At 42.6% G+C, this 18653-nt stretch overlaps 1 protein-coding gene across 4 annotated transcripts in view; it reads left to right on the top strand.

The window, feature by feature from the left end:
- The window catches only part of LOC113018006 (mitogen-activated protein kinase kinase kinase kinase 2-like), a 45578-nt gene extending 28444 nt beyond the window's left edge, over positions 1 to 17134 (top strand). The window contains exons 16-32 of one of the 4 annotated variants that reach the window (XM_026161092.1): positions 157 to 195; positions 837 to 870; positions 2369 to 2519; positions 5910 to 6079; positions 6252 to 6293; positions 6760 to 6844; positions 7313 to 7392; positions 11034 to 11094; positions 11174 to 11297; positions 11457 to 11515; positions 11600 to 11703; positions 13152 to 13329; positions 13418 to 13489; positions 13565 to 13651; positions 13734 to 13804; positions 13908 to 13963; positions 16433 to 17134. In XM_026161092.1, coding sequence (XP_026016877.1) covers positions 157 to 195; positions 837 to 870; positions 2369 to 2519; positions 5910 to 6079; positions 6252 to 6293; positions 6760 to 6844; positions 7313 to 7392; positions 11034 to 11094; positions 11174 to 11297; positions 11457 to 11515; positions 11600 to 11703; positions 13152 to 13329; positions 13418 to 13489; positions 13565 to 13651; positions 13734 to 13804; positions 13908 to 13963; positions 16433 to 16520 — 1501 coding nt within the window. In that variant the 3' untranslated portion in view covers positions 16521 to 17134. Of the gene's footprint in view, positions 1 to 156; positions 196 to 836; positions 871 to 2368; positions 2520 to 5909; positions 6080 to 6251; positions 6294 to 6759; positions 6845 to 7312; positions 7393 to 11033; positions 11095 to 11173; positions 11298 to 11456; positions 11516 to 11599; positions 11704 to 12324; positions 12391 to 13151; positions 13330 to 13417; positions 13490 to 13564; positions 13652 to 13733; positions 13805 to 13907; positions 13964 to 15474; positions 15970 to 16432 lie in introns of those variants that run through there. The other 3 variants (XM_026161080.1, XM_026161083.1, XM_026161098.1) reach the window with 3 other exon arrangements.
- Positions 17135 to 18653: the final 1519 nt, after the last annotated feature.

The following is an 18653-nucleotide window of genomic DNA, read 5'->3' as shown; positions in this document are numbered from 1 at the left end:
TGTTTGATGGTAGGTCAACTGGAAATAACCCTTGGCACAAAAACGAGTGCTCTAAGCCTGAGTTTGAAATGATAGACAGTGATCAAACCTTGGGTTAATTCCTTCTTGGGCCATTCAGGCCTGTAGTCAGATAAACATCAGGTCTTCGTGTTGCAGGAGCCTGTTGGAATGTGTGGAGCAAGCTCTCGAGCTGAGGTAGGCCATGTCCATTAACTCTAGCCTTTCCTAACACCATTGTCTCCCCATCCCACCTGAATTCACCTGAAATAAGCTGCTTGTCATGGAATTATTCTTGATGTGAAAATCAACCATTGTCTGTGTGTTGGGTATAATCAGCAGGTTTGTGTTCAATCTGATCTAATCCCAACCTCCATGAACTGGAGTTTGGGAGCACGTTTGATTTAGCACAAATGTACGTGTTTTGTTTTGTTAACTTCTTTGGGTTTGTGTTACTTGTCACTGATGTGGTGCTTGTGCTGATTCCCTCACATTATGTGGAAAACTGACTAGATTTTGGACAGTGCAGGTTTTTTTTTTCTATTTCTTCTTTTTATCCATGATGTCGTTGGATATAGGAGGGGAGCTGTTACCTCCTGCATAGTGTTTGATTCTAAAAGGTTTCCACACCAGCACCGCGTCAGTGAACGTCTGGTGTTTGCTTGCTTTGTTGTAATGTTTCCTTCAGATTTTTGTTCATGTCCTGCTCTTAGCCAACCCTCAGCATCTCCAGCACCTGACTTTATGTCCGGCTTGTTTCTATTATGCTTGATGTGGATTTCATTATAAGACGTCTTCGCCTTCTAGAGCATGACCATTGTTGCTCCTTTGTCTTTCAGGAGTTTAACCATCAAGAGAGTGCCATGTGCTGATGTGAGTGTGAATCATTCTGCCATAAACAAAATCTCTGTCACAATTCAGTCACTCTAGATTAGTTCATATATACTGTGTCTGTGTGTATCTTCAACTTTTATATACTAGTTTATATGTCGCTAAAGGTATTCACTCACCTGTCCAGGTCATCAAATTCAGCTGTTCCAACTTGTATAGAATCAATTGGCTTCAAGTTGATATGCGTGTGAAGGCAGATGAGCGAATACTTTTGTAGTATGTGCAGTTTCTACTCTTCCATACTAGTTTAATATGTGTACACCTAAAGATGACAAAAAATGCTTAAAAATGCAAAGTAGCATAAGTGTTTTAATGGAAGATGAAAATTGTGCGGAAAGCTTTAATTATGACTTTCCATCAGTTTCCTGCCTGTTCGTTCTACTAACTTTAAAATTAAATTAGCCTTCCTCAAATTCTACGTTTGCCTCAGTACAGTACAGGTCATTTGTTCCAACCAGCCTCTAGGTGGCGTGGTTTTACAGTGGGTAACTCTTGTTCAGACCCCACCTGGGGCCTTTCTGTGTGGCACTGGTGTGCTCTCCTCCTGCCTCTTGGGGTTTTGCTGGGTAACTGGCTTCGTCCCAGTGTAAATACATGCACGTTAGATTAACTGGCAGTTCTAAATTGGCCTTAGATGTAAAGGAGATAAAGAGTAAAGAAGGCTTACTTAGCCAGCTGCATAACCCCCTCAGCCAGCTAAACCTACTCCCGTGTACTGACTCTGTAAATGCCTAATTTAAATCCAAAAACACGTGTTGAGTTTTTGGGGAAACTTGAATGTCCCCAGGAGAATAAGGATTTGGTGCAGCCTTCCATGACCAGGGTAAAAATGGCTTTATTCTTTCTGGATCCAAGATTGCATTAACTGCTGGGCTCTTCTTTCCTGTACCCTAGCACAGACCTTCACAGGGAGTCTGGGGGCCAAGAGGCTCCTAGGGTGCCCTAATCTCCCAATCCAGAGGCACCTTCTCAGTTGTATCAACTAGGATGGCTCCTTAAGCCATCCTAAACCTTAAGAAACTTTCCCCCAAGGAGTTGACCACTGCCCAATCCATTTGTCACTGAATCCCTCTGGCCGCCTCCTGCAGGTGGTGGATCCAAAGGAGTGCAGGCTTCCTTTGGGCTGCTGCTGGCCAGGCACCATTGGCTGGGGCCCAGCCACCAGGCGCTCACCCTTGACTACCCCTCTCCTCCCTAGCATTGGCTGCACCTCTCGTGGGGTTTTTAATCGCTTATCGTCTGGTCCAGTTGTAGCAGGGGTAAAATGCCCTCGACAGCTAAGGTCCTGGGAACACCCTCTAATGCCAGTGGAGAAGGGAGGAAACACCATGACTCACCACAGAGGCATTATTCCATCTGCTGAACATGCAGAAATGTGTTCAGTATAAAACCATGGGAGCGACATTCCCATGCACATCAGCCTTGTCACATGCAGTAATGTGTATTTGTATTTAGTAACATGTTTGATGGTGTTTCTCAGGGAGGCAGAAAGAGCAGTGTGTTCAGTCCGTCTACGGCCTCACTGCCAGCCTTCAGCTCTTTGACTCCCAGCACAGAGGACAAAGATCTTACACCGAGACCGACCTGTACACTGGGCCCCGACAGCGCTGTCACAGCCGACTCCACCACAGGTACTCATCACAACATTAGACCTCAGCTTTGTCTGCCTTTAAACAGACGCTTTTTCTTTTAACTTCTGTCCTGTCCCACATAACGTTGCAGTTTCAGATGTTTGTATTAGACTATTTCAGACAGTGAGGTAAACGTATGTGATCCCAGCGATGTCTTTATATACTTGATGCTTCACCAGGCGCAGCACACTGTTGATGCACAGGTCATAAGCACTGGTTTGTGCTTCTTGGTAGGCTTCTGTAAACGTCCGTAGCTTTAAATAAAGCTCCTTCAGAGGGGAAAGTTATAAAACTACTATATTAACTTTTGACTGTGCAGTTGTTAAGGATTATTTACATGAACGTCATACAGCATATCAAAGTAAAAGAGCTCTCTGTAGTTAAAGTATCCACTCAGTGATTCCAGAACGGTCACAATGAACGACCTAAACTACCAGTCAGAAGTTTTAGAACACCCCAGTTCTTCCAGTTTGTTATTGAAAATGATGCAGTTTAATGTCTGATTGCACTCTGAAATGAAAGCATAGTGCAGCTGGAGTTAAAAAAGAAATCATGGAATCAGTTCTAGACCAAAATGTATTCTAAACTTTGGCTCATCAAAGTCGACCCTTTGGCAGACATAACAGCTGAACACAGCCGTGGCTTCTGTCTACAGTAGAAATCAAATATTCTCCCATATCTGCTGCAGAAGTTCCCATAAATGTGGACCTTGTAGGTTGTTTTGCTTTGCTTCTGTCCAGTTCATCCCAAACCAGTTCGATGGGGTTGAAGTCTGGAGACACTGCTGGACACTCCGTGTTTTCAATCTTACCGTTTTCAAGCTTTTGCGTCTTCCAAATAAAGAGAGGGGCAGAATATCCCATCGTGTTATATCTTTGTTTGTTTGTCTAATGAGCTTGTTGTAATTGGCTTCAAATAATTGCTTGGATTTTGCCGTGAGTGTAATTCCTAGATATCTAAATCCTTGTCTGGGCCAGCGGAAGGAAACCCTTTCATTCATTTGCATAGGCCAGTCCCCTGATATCATCATTGCCTCTGATTAATTTATTAATCTTGTATCCTGAGACTGAGATATGTGGGCAGGCAAAAAGCCATCCTTCAATCGGTTCAACATATATGCTATCAGAGATAGAAAATGGATACTGTGCCGCTATCTCTCAGTTAGTTAAGATGAATAACTCTCCTGCCGTCATAGGTGGCGACTGATGAAAGCTTAGTGGCTCCTACACCTTTAGAGGCCTTAAAGGTCCCGTTTTTGGCTTTTGTACAAGAGACTTAGTTTAGAGCTCACCAGTTCATCAACACTAATCCCTCTCTCACCTCTGTCTGGTATAACAAGAAAGTATTAATTGGTAATTGGTTTGCTCTGTATGCGAGAATGGGATATTTTTAGGGTGCTGAATCCAAAAATGTTTGTTTTTTTGCAAAAAATCAGGGTGTTTTGTCTCGATCCCAAAGTTTCATTTTAAAGTAAGCAAAGTAAACTTTATTCGCAAAATCCCTTATGTTCCTTTGTTGACTTTTAACAGTGTATTCAGCACAAATCAAACCAAAGTTGTCTGGAGAAATGACACAACCTCTCGGAGCCATAAAACAGAACTAAAACACGAGTGTGGCTGATACAGCAAACAAAATCCTGAATGTTGAAGCATGAACAAAATCTGATAGCAGAGTGTTTATACTCATTCCTACTGCCACAGAAAACACGTCAAAACATGCTTATAGCAGCCAGTGAGAGTCCTTACCTTTCACTATGAACAAAATAAACCTGTTGGGACGTGACCGTCTGAGCTCCTCCCACCACCAAACCCCCTACATGACCCTCAATACCTCGCATTTTCTATTTGTATTTTTCTTGAGTCTCACACTTAGAAATATTAAATCAATGTACGAAATCATTATTTGATATGTTTTTTTTAAATCAAGTATAAAATCCAACATGATGGAATTTTAAAAAATTCTTCCCGGCTTCAGGGAGTAAAAATTGATAAGAAATGGTCAATAAATCCTAGGTGAGTGTAATCCACTCATGTTAAACTTGAACGCGTCCTCCGTCTGAACTTTATAAATATATCGTTTGTTAATATGGGATATTTTACTATCTGAAACGTATCTGCATCGATGTTTTGGCAGAAACAAAACATCCACTGTATGTTGTGTGCATCTACTTCTTTGTCTCGATTTCTTCTTTCTTTTGTCACTTTCTACGTATCAATCAACACATATTCAAGTCGCTCTAGAATTGAGTTAATTTAGAGTTCTTCCTGCATAAGGGCCCTGAGGTCTGATGCTGACGCCGCTGCCTCCCTGTTGCTTCTCCAGCCTTCCTTCAGCTCCTCTTCGATGCACTCTCTTTCTCCACGCCCTGTTCAGACTCTCAGAGCTCTTTCAGCCGCCGTGCGGCCTCTGTTAGGTCTTCTCTCCGGTGTCCAGTTTTATTCTCAGCTTTGCTGGATATAAACAATTTGCCTGCACATTTATCCTTATAAGTTGCTTGATGGGTCTTTATCCTGTCTTCCTTCTCTCACCCCAACCGGTCGCAGCAGATGGCCCCGCCCCTCCCTGAGCCTGGTTCTGCTGGAGGTTTCTTCCTGTTAAAAGGGAGTTTTTCCTTCCCGCTGTGGCCAAAGTGTTTGCTCATAGGGGGTCATATGATTGTTGAGGTTTTCTGATTTGTCTGTATTATTGTAGGGTTTTTTACCTTACACTATTCAGCACCTTGAGGCAAATGTTGTGATTATTTGTTGATATATACATTAAATTGAATTGTTCCAATGCGCCTGCATCAGCAGAGTTGGAGTGCAGAGCAGTTACACAGAATTAGACAAATGTAAGGACGAAAGTATCGTAGAAAACTCAAAACATAACATATAACACTTTAACAGAAAAGTAAATCAACCTTCTAACTCCACAATATCATCACATAAAATAAAAAGTTATCTTCTACCTGGGATGTTGTATCTTGGCTCAGGCTTTTTGAACAACTCCTTAACGTTGTTAGTGTCTCCTCCTTGTGTGCCATCGTGATCTGGGTGTACTCGATGGAGTGTTTTTGCCTCAAGTGGTGAAACACGTTTGTTGTTTATTGTTTCCACCTTCAGCAGGAGCAGTTTTCTTGCATATTTTAGTCATCTTTGTACTTTCTTAGAGGTTGTCAAAGTATCTGCTTTTTCAGGCTGACACACTGCGCTTGCTTGTTGTTTTATACGCTAATGAATGTAAATGTCGTGATGTCGTGATGTGGAACTTTAATACCATGTAATAATGTATACTGCAGTTACTGCAGACATGACTTCATGCATGCATTAACTTCAGCTATGACCGTAATAGTTCCACTTTAAGCTGACCAAGCTCACAATGAGTCCCACAAAAATCTCTTTCTCTTTTTAGCCTTGGCCAGGTGTTCGGCCACTCGGGACATCACAAAGGGCTGCAGTGAAACGTGTCAGCCAGCGGAGGGCGCTGTGCCAGCAGAGTTGGTTACTACTGCTTCCTCACCCAAGCGAGAGACCCCACTATCACCAGAATGGAGCACACTGAGGAGGAAGACGAAGGATGATGTAAGTGGAAGCCTCAGCATATCAGCCTGTGTGACTTGCTAACCTTATAACTTCCTAATGATTGGATCCTTTAAAGGTGTCGGACTACACACTGTGTAACAGTCAAAATGCTGATTTGTGACATTTACAAAAAATAATAACATTTGTTATGTGTAACCTTTGACATTTTTAGAGCGCTGATTGTCATGGCCTTCCTCCCACCCCTCAAGTCCATGTAAGTGTGAAGTTTAACATTTTACGGCCAAAGCTCTCATGACTAACATGATATGCTTCCTCACATACAACCGTGTGTTTTAATGGCTGCGTCCTGCCAACGGATTCCACAAACCTCTGCACCTTCTCACTACTTCCTCACTTTTAGAGTAATTCTTGTCCAAACTGGTTTGTGATCTAAGGAGCTTTGAAAGACAAAGAGTTGGGACGTTTCATCTCTTATCTGAGAAGCTCCTTCAGTTCTAAGAGCAGTAGGTGGCGAGTCCCAGATTTTAAGCCCTATTGGGAGACAAAGCTCCTCAGATTACCGTGACCTGGATGACTGAACAGAAAAAATTACTTGTGCAACTTTGAATAAAAGTATAACAGCCAGTTTGGTTTTGTTGGAAAGATAACATACCTAAACGGAAGAGTCAATCTAAACATGCCAGACCATACGTGATTCAGTTGCTCTGCTGCTTCTGTAGATGGGAGCCTGCTTCTCTAAAGTCTTCAATGGCTGCCCTCTAAAAATCAACTGCGCCGTCACCTGGATTTTTCCCAAAACAAGAGGTCAGTGGTTTGGTCTGTGGTTCTGTTTTTACTTCATAGTGGAGTAATGAGAGCGTTTTCTCAGAAATCTCACAGCAGCAGGTTTATAACAGGTTTATATTAATGTGAGCAGACAGTTCATTTATGCAAGGTACGATGAAAAGGAGACTTCTTGTTTGAAAGGAAAGCTGTAACTGACTTAAATGTGGCTGTGTTCTCTTTAAGATGGTCTTGTTGTGCAGAGATGCTCTTTGTTACGTGTGCACGTCCTTCAATGTGTCACAATGAATGTGATGTGGCACTGTAGTGGCCAGGTGCCTGCACACAGCATGGGTCATGTGCGTGCTGTTGCCTGACATTGTAGCACAAAGAGGCACTCTTAATGGGGATAGCAGCCAAAGTGAAAGCAGGTCTGGTGTCTGAACCTTGTGATGCGATGGTGTTTGGTGCTGATGGAAACTTCTTTATATAAACACTTTTCCTACTTAGATCAGTATCTTATTCTTGGGGCAGAAGAAGGCATCTACACACTGAACCTTAATGAACTTCATGAAGATACATTAGAGAAGGTAAGATCGTAATTCTCTCACATTTATAATGCTTTAACAGCCATGCTGTCCACTCCACTTAACTGGCCTGAATCCTTTATTACATGTCCTGTGTTTAATGAGTATAATTGGTAACATTTTAATGCTTTTCATTGCCCTCCATTCTGGTGAAGTTATTGGAAAGACGACTTATTTGCAAAGCACCAAGGGAAAGTCAGCAAAGCAAACTTTAGCTGTGCACAAAATTAGCCAACAACAAAACAGAATCCCAAAATGAGCACAGAGGCAGGAGCTATGTGTGGAAGACATGCTACATGCTACAAAACAGGGATTAGAACAAAGATGAACAGATGGGGATCAAGGTACAGGCTAAAATGATTGGACACAGATGACGGCGATGAGAGGAAAAGGAGGGAAGACGGACAAAAACACGACACACCAGAAAACTGAGCAACACATAGACGAGACAGAGGTCAGACAGGGGAAACATCAGGGCTACTAGTAACACAAGAACATTAGAAACTAGAGATGGACCGATCCGATATTACGTATCGGTATCGGTCCGATACTGACCTAAATTACTGGATCGGATATCGGAGAAAAATAAAAAATGTAATCCGATCCATTAAATGTCACGAAAGCACCTCACAAAACTTGCAACACGCCGTAACTCACCTCAGAACGTTAGCACGTCGAGCAGTATGCATCACGTGATAGAGCGGCTGTGGCATGCGGGACCTGTCGGTGGTCTGGATAGCACACACCCAGGACACCGGGTGTTTAAGCTGCTGCCGTCTGGCAGGAGGTTCAGGCTGCTGAGGTCCCGAACAAATAGACTCAAGGACAGCTTTTACAACAGGGCAATAGCCCTGATCAATGTAAATAGCTGACCTGACTGGATACCTCCCTGGACTTTTTAGGGGGAGGTAACAATGTTTAAAACGATAACAATAATATTTATATTTATAACAAGGTGCAATAATAATTAATGTGCAATAATAACAGTGTGCAATACACATACACTTATTCTTCTTTTTTATACTAAGTTAATATACTGTGTTGTGTTGTTTGTTACGTTGTGATGTGTCATATCGTGTCGTGTTGTGTTATATGTAGTGCCGACGTAGGACAGTTTTTCCAATTTCATTGTACTACTGTACTATGTATGACTGTGCAATGACAATAAAGAGTTATCTTATCTTATTTGGAGCTTCGCTAGCAACCTGGCATTTCATCTCCGACAAAGTTATCCCGAGAGAAGTAAAGCAAGTGTGTAAGTCCATCTCTGAATGTTTGTAAAGCATTCCTGCGTTAAGCTTAACGAGCGACTGCCTCTCCTGCTGCTACTTCAATCATGAAACTGCTTAACGATCAGCTGATCGGCTTTTCTGTCACGACTCCGTCTCTCTTCTTTGTTTTTGGCCCACTTTGCACCAGAAAGAAGAAACCAGCGGCTGAACAACAGCAGCATGTTTAAGCTTGATAAGCTGTTGTTAGAATTTATTTAATATTACTTTCTAGACCTGGATCCTTTTCTACGCAGCTGACGGCTGTAACTGTGCAGGGGCGGATCTAGCAAAGTTTAGCCAGGGGGGCCGATAGGGCATGAACAGGGAAAAGGGGGCACAAAGACATACTTTTCTTTCTTATTCTCATTTAAAATGTCTGGCTGTTATTAAATAATTATCTGAATCTTACACCCAAAGTTTTAATCTGATGTAAAATGTATAGAAGTCCATTACTGTATATAGTAACTGTTAAGTCTAATATATATACCCTAGTAAGCTATAGTACTTTTTCCTTTGGGAAGGTACCATCTGTACAGTCTGCAATTTTGTTGAAGAAAGATGTTGAATCTATTTAATATTTCTTGAAAAATAATTGATTTCTGTGCATTTTTTTTCACACTGCATCAAATTAAGGTTGATTACGTTGATTAAGCATCATGAGGTGGAGCGTGAGGGGTGGTTCCCTATTTTTTATTTATTTATTTTTGTTGTTGCTGGGAGTTGGAACCCTATTAGTTAGGTTGCTTAATATTTACGCTAAGTACTCTTTAAAATACCAGAATAGGGAGGATGGTGTAGGTTTAAGTTTATTAGATTGATCAGTATTGCTAAGATAAGATAAGATAAGATGGAACTTTATTAATCCCTCGGGTGGGTTCCTCTGGGAAATTCGATTTCCAAAAAAGCACAGCACCGACAGAAGTTACAGAGTTATACACACATACATATATATAAATACAGAGACAATATAAATAAAATATACGAAGGGGATAAATAGAATAAATAGGAATAAAAATAAAAATACAAGTGAATTGCACATTTCAAGTATTGAGTCTATTGCACCGTTGACTATTTACAAAAGTATTGCACAAAAGGTATTGCACAGTGAGGTGAAGAGGCACTACAGCTTAGTTGTTCCCTCCTTTGTCCTCCTGTCTCCCCTCCCTCTCCCCTCCAGAGAGGAGTTAAACAGTCTGATGGCGTGTGGGACAAAGGAGTTTTTAAGTCTGTTAGTTCTTGTCTTGGGGAGAAGCAACCTGTCACTGAACAGACTCTTCTGGTTGTTAATGGCCGTGTGCAGAGGATGCCTGGCATTGTCCATAATGTCCATCAGTTTCTTTAATGTCCTTTTCTCTGCCACTGTCACCAGAGTGTCCAGCTTCATGCCGACCACAGAGCTAGCCCTCCTGATCAGTTTCTCCAGCCTGGATGAGTCCTTCTTTGCTGTGCTGCTCCCCCAGCACACCACAGCATGGTGTGCTGAACTATGAAAGATTTTTTTTGTATACAGTTATAACAGAATAGCTTTAGTGTAGTTGTTGTTTTAAACTTGAGTATGAACTTATACAAAATGCAGCAAGATATTTAAAAAAAACCAGTTTTGTTGATTAAAAAACACTATATCGGATTCATATCGGTATCGGCAGATATCCAAATTTATGATATCGGTATCGGACATAAAAAAGTGGTATCGTGCCATCTCTATTAGAAACACGAAGGAAAGTCAGCCAAGACTAATACTTTCACAATATCTTATACTGAAATGGGTCAAAGGTCAAGTGGCTATATTCATAAGATGCTCGACTATCCGTGCACAGACGTGCAGGAGGAATAACTCGGTCCAGCGCAGGTTAGGTCTGCAGCATAAGATACTATGACAATATAACCCCAGTAAGGAGCGACCTCCTTAAAACCAGTCTATGCTTAACACTGCAATAACACTGCAAACCCTAAATCTGGCAAACTTCTCCCGATGTTTCCACTGAAGGGGTTGGAAGTTAAAAAGCGCCGAAGGTTAGGTTTGGAGTAAATCATGGATGTGCGCACGTGTTTGTGTGCAGCTTGTAGTGCAAACGTGCGTGCAGAATTCATGCAGACATGTGTAACTGGTCGTTTTGAGGTAGAAAAGAGTGATGCACGGTCAAGCTGGTAGTTGAAAGTGTCAGTCAGAGTAGAAGAGCATTGTGTAAGAATGCAAGTAATAACAAAAAAGTGCAAGTCATTAATCGCATCACCCTGAAAAACCTGAGTAAGGAGTGCAGCTCCTGATGAAAGGAGGAGCACTGAAAACCAGGAAATGATGTTTCTGGAACAGTCTGATGACTGAAGCTGGATGTTTGAAGTCTCAGTGAACTGCTTGTCTTTTCCCCACAGCTCCTCCCTCAGCGATGTATATGGCTATATGTTATGAACAATGTGCTGATGTCCGTATCAGGTAACAAACAGCGTGACACAAACGGAGAACATTGTGTCCACTCGATAATATGCTGCTCTAAAAAGGCTCCATCCTGCAGGGAAGTCGTCCCAGCTTTACTCGCACAGCCTGCCAACTCTGTTTGAACAGAAGGGACATCTGCACAAGAAACACAGCAGCCTGTCGCTCAGCACCAACCGCCTCACTGAGCGGATCAGTCTCAGGTACGACACGCCATCACAGATGCAGGGAAACAGGAGCTGTAGGTGCAGCAGTGTTAATAATGTCATGTATGATGCTACCACTTGATTTTGAGGAAGGAGGATACTGTAAACCCAATTTTGTCTGCTTGTTCTGACCTGGATATTCTCTGTTGGCTACAGAAAGTTTGCCATATCTGTAAAGATTCCTGACACTAAAGGTTGTAGGAGGTGCAGTGTAGGTAAGCAATGCAGAGTTACTCTGGTCAGTCTGTTTGTTCACGGAGAACAACTGCAGACACTTAGTCCTGCTCTCTCTGTTTCAGCAAGAAACCCATACACAGATAGCACATTTCTGTGCGGGGCTGTCCCATCTGGCCTGGTTTTACTCTTGTGGTATGAGCCTCTTCAGAAGTTCATGCATCTAAAGGTTCGTACAGATATGTCAAACTTGCCACCTGAATAAATGTCTTCCTTTCTAACTCTACCCCAATTTCCACAATGCAAACCAGCCATTAGACCTGGATTACATAAAAGTAGACAGACAGCATATCAAAATCTGAAGCATGTCATTGTTTTTTTTAATAACATATGCATACTTTTTATTCAAGCCCAACAAGATTTTAGAGACTAAATAAAAGAAACGTTGTATAAACGCCGTCCAAAAACACCAACAGCACCTTCTCTGGGTCCAAGCTCGTGTAACTGAATGGTTACCATGTGTTTTCTGTGCTACAGGAACAGTGTTATCAGCACACAGTTCAACACCAGCATGCACCATTAGATCACATAGCACAGATAATTGACAGTTTTTTTGTGAATGTCTCGCACATTTCATAACGATAATGTATGTACTGTGAGAACAGAGCTCTGCGTTAAGCCTGTCTGCAGTCCTAACACAGTGCTGCTTGGAGAAACACGCCTGTGCCACAACATTATGGAAAAGTGGCATCAGTCCAAAGACGTGCAGTTAGGGGACAGGTTCATTGGAAACGCTAAATTGCCCAAAGGTGTGAATGTGTGCAAATGGTTGTCTATGTCTATGTGTCAGCCCTGCCACAGACTGGGACCTGTCCAGGGTGCACCCCGCCTCTCGCCCTAAGACAGCTGGGACAGGCTCAAGCACCCCGCCACCCATAAGCGGAAGCGGGTGGATGGACGGCTGGATGGATGGATGGACGGCTGGATGGACGGACAGCTGGATGGGTGGACGGATGGACGGATGGATGGCCAGATGGACGGCTGGATGGACGGCTGGATGGATGGACAGCTGGATGGATGGATGGATGGACGGCTGGATGGATGGATGGATGGACGGCTGGATGGGTGGATGGATGGGTGGGTGGATGGGTGGGTGGACGGATGGATGGATGGACAGCTGGATGGGTGGATGGTTGGGTGGATGGATGGATGGATGGATGGACGGATGGATGGATGGATGGACGGCTGGATGGATGGACGGCTGGATGGATGGATGGATGGATGGATGGATGGATGGACGGCTAGATGGGTGGATGGATGGGTGGGTGGATGGACGGCTGGATGGACGGCTGGATGGGTGGATGTATGGGTGGGTGGACGGATGGATGGATGGATGGACGGGTGGATGGATGGATGGGTGGGTGGGTGGGTGGGTGGGTGGATGGATGGATGGATGGATGGATGGATGGGTGGATGGACGGACGGATGGATGGGTGGGTGGATGGATGGATGGCATCAGTTTATCTTTAATCTCAAGATTTAATAATCATACAAGAATTCTGTTGTGCTGTTTTGGATGGTTGTATGAACAGGTTAAGCTCAGGTTTAACAAGCATCACTTAACCATCCATGAGAATTTATTTAGTTTTTCTTGTTTCCTTGGTGACTGTTTCACAGCAACTCGCCATCAGGCTCCCAGATGCTCTTCCGATATTTGAACTGCTGGTGTTGGCAACAGATGAGTTTCCTCAGCTGTGTGTTGGAGTGAGAGACTGTAGTAATGATAAACCACCAACCGGCCAACAGCTCAGGTTTGATATTATAGAGCTGAACGGCGCTCCTGTTCCAGTGCCAGGTAGGACCGTTTCTGAATTTCTCTGCTGACTTCCTGAAGCTTCAAGCTTCAATTTGTTTCAACAAGCTTCCTTCTTTCCGTGCGTCAGGAGATAGTGGAGCACTCAGGGCCGTGCAGGTAACCCAGCTGGACCGAGACACTGTTCTCATCACCTTGGAAAGTAAGTCCCCTCGCATATTGTGAATCCTTCAAATGTCTTTCATGCTTGTTCTCAATCTGTGTACCGTTTGGACAGGAACTGTAAAGATCGTGAACCTGCAAGGACTTCCATCCAGACAGCTGGCTGCAGAAATAGTCTTTGACTTCCCCATTGAAACACTAGGTAGAAATGATGATGTGACAAACAAAGTGAATGAGAGCTGATGTGTGTCCTGAAAGCTGAGTGACACCTCCTGTTCTGTCAGTCTGCTTGCAGGATAGTGTGCTGGCGTTCTGGAAGCATGGCCTCAAAGGGAGGAGTTTCCATTCAGATGAGGTGATGAACTAGTAAATTCATCCAACGTTGGCTGAGCTCGTATCATGTGCTTATCATATTTGTTCTAAGTCATTACACATGTGAATTTTCACTTTATGTGCAGGTAACACAAGAAATTACAGATGAGAGTCGTGTGTTCAGAGTTCTGGGAACAAACAGGTATGTTAACTGTATGCTGACAAGAGCTATCAATCACTGTGAGAAACTAGTAATCCTAGTACATCAGAAGTAATCAGGATAGTATTTTTCTTGATACTATTGTTAATAGACCTGGAAGTGATTTTCAGAGTAGCATGTGGAAGTAGCATGAATACTGCTAGCATTAATGGTAGCATTAAAGCAGGAGTCACACTAGAGTGTTTGTTCTGTTGGTTACTCAGATCCAAGGATTTAGGAAATGCAGCCTATGTGTTTGCATGCAGCCCTCCAAAGAAAAACAGCCATTAAAGTTACCAACTACCGTCTACCTGACACTTTGTACAGAAAACTACTTTCCTTAGTGCTAATTTTCTTTATGCTAGTGCCAAATCACAACAATAGTCACTTCAAGACACTGTATATTTTAAGATAAAGGCCCTGCAATTATGGTGCACAAAGGTGAAAAACTCCCTTTTAGCAGGTGAAAACCTGAACCAGGCTGGGGGAGGGGCGGGCATCTGCTGCGATTGGTTGGGGGGGTGAGAGGAGGAAGACGGGACAAAGACAATCTGGGGAAGAGAGCCAGAGAATATTCTCAACTAATGATTGAATGCAGAGAGGTGTTTAAACAGATAGTGAGTGAAAAGGGCGACTGAAGAAGAAACACTTGGTGCATCACGGGAACCCGCCAGCAGCCTAGACTTAGGCTAACTAAGGGAGGATTCAGGGAAGAAAGGAAAGTTTGAAGCCTAATGTTAAAAGTAGAGAGGGTGTCCGTCTCCCAAACCCAAACTGGAAGCTGGTTCCACAGAAGTGGTGGCTGTAGTTCAGGTGGGGGAGCAGGTCACCTACTCCCCGTCTACATGCCAGATATCCTGCATGAAAGTTGCTCTCCAGTGCATCCGTCAGAGTATGAATGGGTGTGAACGGGTGAATGAGGCAAGCTTTGAGTGCTCAGAGTAGAAAAGCACTATATAAGAAACCGGTCCATTTACCATTTACCAAGAGGGGCCTGGAAACCGAAGGGTCTGGCTCCCATTTTACTTTTAAATACTCAGAGCGAAGTGCTCTAATGGGGTGATATGGTACTATAAGGTCATTAAGATAAGACAGGGGCTGATTATTCAAAACCTTTTATGTGAGGATTTTGAATCTTTTATTCTGGAGCCAATAAATGTTCTGTTTCTAGTCCCTGTCAGGACTCTCGCTGCAGCATGTTGGATTAACTGAGAGCTTTTAGGACATCCTGATAATAACCTCAGCACTTCCTTTTGATCATTTTTGTGGGGGGAGGGGACATTAACACCAGGTTTTCTCAAACAATTGACACACAACCTGTGAAAATGAATAATTTCAGTAACTACAAGTGTGTGTTTACATTTGGATCGTATAGATATCTGGCATGAAAGCTCAGTCTTCAGAAAATGTCCTTTTCTTTTTGATTTCTTTCAGAGCAGTCTGGAATTGATTTTTGACTAAATAATTAAAACTAATAATAATATATTACTATATTATATTACTAACAAATCCAGGACACCCCTGTTGATCCAGCAGCTCTTAATGAAGTTTGAAATAAGAATCGTGGTGAGTTCATTAGAAATATTTCACAATTTCTTTTTTAAATCAGTCATTACTAAGTGCAAAAACAGTGGGATTATATATGAGAAGGACGGACTCAAAGACTGTCGTGTATCACATATATATTACATAGATGTCCAAAATCAATGCATCATTAATGAAACTGAAACAAAAGTACTGAATTTCATGTGGAAGACCAAACCTCAGCATTCAGGAAAGTCTTATACAGGAGCAAAGATAATGGACGTTACCCGGAGTTTTCCACTGTGAAACCAGGAATAACAGCTTAAAAATGTTTCTGTGATCTAAATCATTGTCAGCCTGGCAGGCAAATAGCGTGGACACCAAAGTTTGTGAACGTGATAACCTGAGAACAAAGACATGTAGGATTTTAAATCGGTACCATAGGTGTGTCTACTGGGAGGCTGAGGCTTAGCGCTGGTGGCTGCCAGTACTAAGTATTATTATACAACCCTTATTTTAGTTGATCTTATCTTCTTTCCTTGTGTTTCAGTTAGTTTTTACTCAAACTGGGTGTAGAAGGAATCCCTGCAAAGGTTTCTTTTTCTTCTGTGTTATGTTTTATGTATTTCTCAGCTCTTTGCTTCCTTTTTTCTACTTTAAACTTGTTTGTATGCTGTTGTGTAAATGTTCACACTTATCATAAAGTTTAAAAAAGTAGTAGGCGTGGTGATGAGCAGGAACAGGAGTAAAACTCCAGTAAGTGTACCAGTACTGTACCAGTGTGTAGCATTAAAGTCAAACTACAGTGGTTATAGTATCAGTAGAGTAGTGTTAGTACTAGAGGTGGGAGGAGTAGAAGCAGGTGGAGGCACTGGCTTTAGGTTAGTACTGCCTTTCTCTGGCTCTCCTTTACAACTCATCTCCTTCTCATTTGCTGACAATGTGCAGAGACATCATCCTTCAGAGCACACCGACTGATGACCCGTCAGCACTGAGCAGCCTGTACATCCTGACAGGACACGAAAGCAGCTACTGAGAGAGGACACGGGGCTCATTCGACGGTGTTACCAAAGAAAAGCACAGCCTGTCTGTAACTGTGGGGTGGAAACGATGCTCTGTTTCACTGAGGCTGTGCCAGGAAATGGTTCAATGCTGGGAATGACAAATGTTAGGAAGGTATCCTGCTGACTGTCCAGCCTTCACCTGTACACAAGACACCTGTCAAGGTCCTCGCTGGGGTTATAGTTGATAAAGCTTTCTAGCTTTTCTTGTCTATTCAGCTTACCTGCTTAAATCAGACCTTTCTGTTAAAGCTAATGCAGACTCCACTGATCCGCCCGCTCAGTGTGGATGGGAGAATAACCTGAACATGGCCTCTGGGACATCATCGTACTGATGTTATGAAGCGCTCAGTCAGGTTTTCTTCTTGATCAGACTGAGGGGCAGACTGAGTGTGTTTTGGTGCCTCAACATTCAGTCATATTCTGTAAAGCCATTTTCTGTCTGCATGCTGCACATAAACTCTTTGGACCAGAGTGCTGTGACACCTACACCTTACACCTGCAGGAGCTGCTCGGCCATAGAAAGCTGCTCTGTGAAGTGCACGGCTTTTTTGCCAGTGTTGATTTTATGGGTTTAATGTAATAACTAATTTTTCACATCATCGTCTGAGACGTAATCCCAACGAGGAAACCTGGAATGTAAAACTTGATGGACGCTCCAGCTGAAGAGTGAAGTGTCAGACTTTTAATGGATCTTTCAAGCATTAGCGTACTTACAATGGCAGAAACAGTGCCACGTCTAAAGCATAGGAGCCATCTTCATCTCATGCTTCCCATTTCATGCAAGTTTCTTCTCATCCTCAGATGGACAGAATTTGGTTTGCTGACTTCATTCAGTCACACCATACTAGAGCATAAAAAGTGGAAATAAACTGGTCAGTAAGAAAATGTGATGCTTGAAAGTATAGCGTAAGGACAGCAGCAGCACTGCATTTACAGCTGATATGATGACTTCAGCATCTTTAAAGAACTGTGAAGGAATTATCAGTGCTAACACAACCTTAAGCACGTGATGTGACCGTACACTGCTTACACTTTCAGTATCCTTACTTAAAGAGAACATCTCAGAAAAAAGTACAGTTAGCAAGAAGCTTTGAGAAACAGGCAGTGTTATTGTTATGCTAACCACCGTGGTGGTGTAGCTTGTCCTGATAAAAGTGAATGTGGTCACATTATACTTGTTAACTAAAATGAAAAATAAAATAATTCCACTACATGGGTAAAGATATTTATGATATTTATGGAAAGGATACTATAAAAGTAACACTGGCCTTTCCATGAGAGAAACTTGAAGTACAGTATGCATGTTGAGATTAATGTTTGTTTAATATGTTTTTGCTACTATGTGAAGATGTGATGTTATTAACAACACAGAATAGACAGAAATAAGATTTTCATACTCTTGGAGTTTTATGAAGAGTTTGTTGGGTTGTTCTTCTTTGAATGTGTGGATCGATGCTTCTGCGATTTATATCTTAATCCTTCAATTTGTAAAAAACATTTTGAATTCCGTTTGAGAAGATAAATGAAGGTTCTTGCGTTCAAGTGGAGGCTCTAGCAGACTGAGAAAGTAACTGCATAACTGGTCAAAGGAGCTTGTAAAGAAAAGCGTCTGGACTTCTTTAAGTTACTTGAAGACGTTTCACCTCTCATCCGAGAAGCTTCTTCAGTTCTAAGGTCAAATGGTGGAGAGTCCCAGATAACTGCATAACTATGTTATTCCTGCACCCATAGCAGCAAGTAAGTGAAGGCAGTGATGAGGGCTGATGAGTTCTCAGATCACTCAGTCAGTCTCTGAGCGTCACCTTTATTGTGATCGCGCACTTTAAGCTTTCATGCCTGTATTTTTGCACAATTGTGATAATACTGTATTGAAAGAAATCTGTGCACAGACGAACATGGGGTGGCTTTGCTCAGGTAGTAGAGGAAGGTGCTTCAATCCCCGTCTGCATGCCAAATATCCCTGGGCAAGATACCAACCCAGAGTTGCTCTCCGAATGTGTGTGAACATTACACAGAAAGTGCTTACAGAGAAAAGTGCTTGCGTACACCTGAATGAGGCAAGTTCTTTAAAGTGCTTTGAGTACTATATAAGAACCAGTCCATTT

This window comes from Astatotilapia calliptera, chromosome 3 (genome assembly GCF_900246225.1).
Source record: "Astatotilapia calliptera chromosome 3, fAstCal1.2, whole genome shotgun sequence".
NCBI lineage: Eukaryota > Metazoa > Chordata > Actinopteri > Cichliformes > Cichlidae > Astatotilapia > Astatotilapia calliptera.
This window is presented reverse-complemented; position numbering and strand designations above follow the sequence as displayed.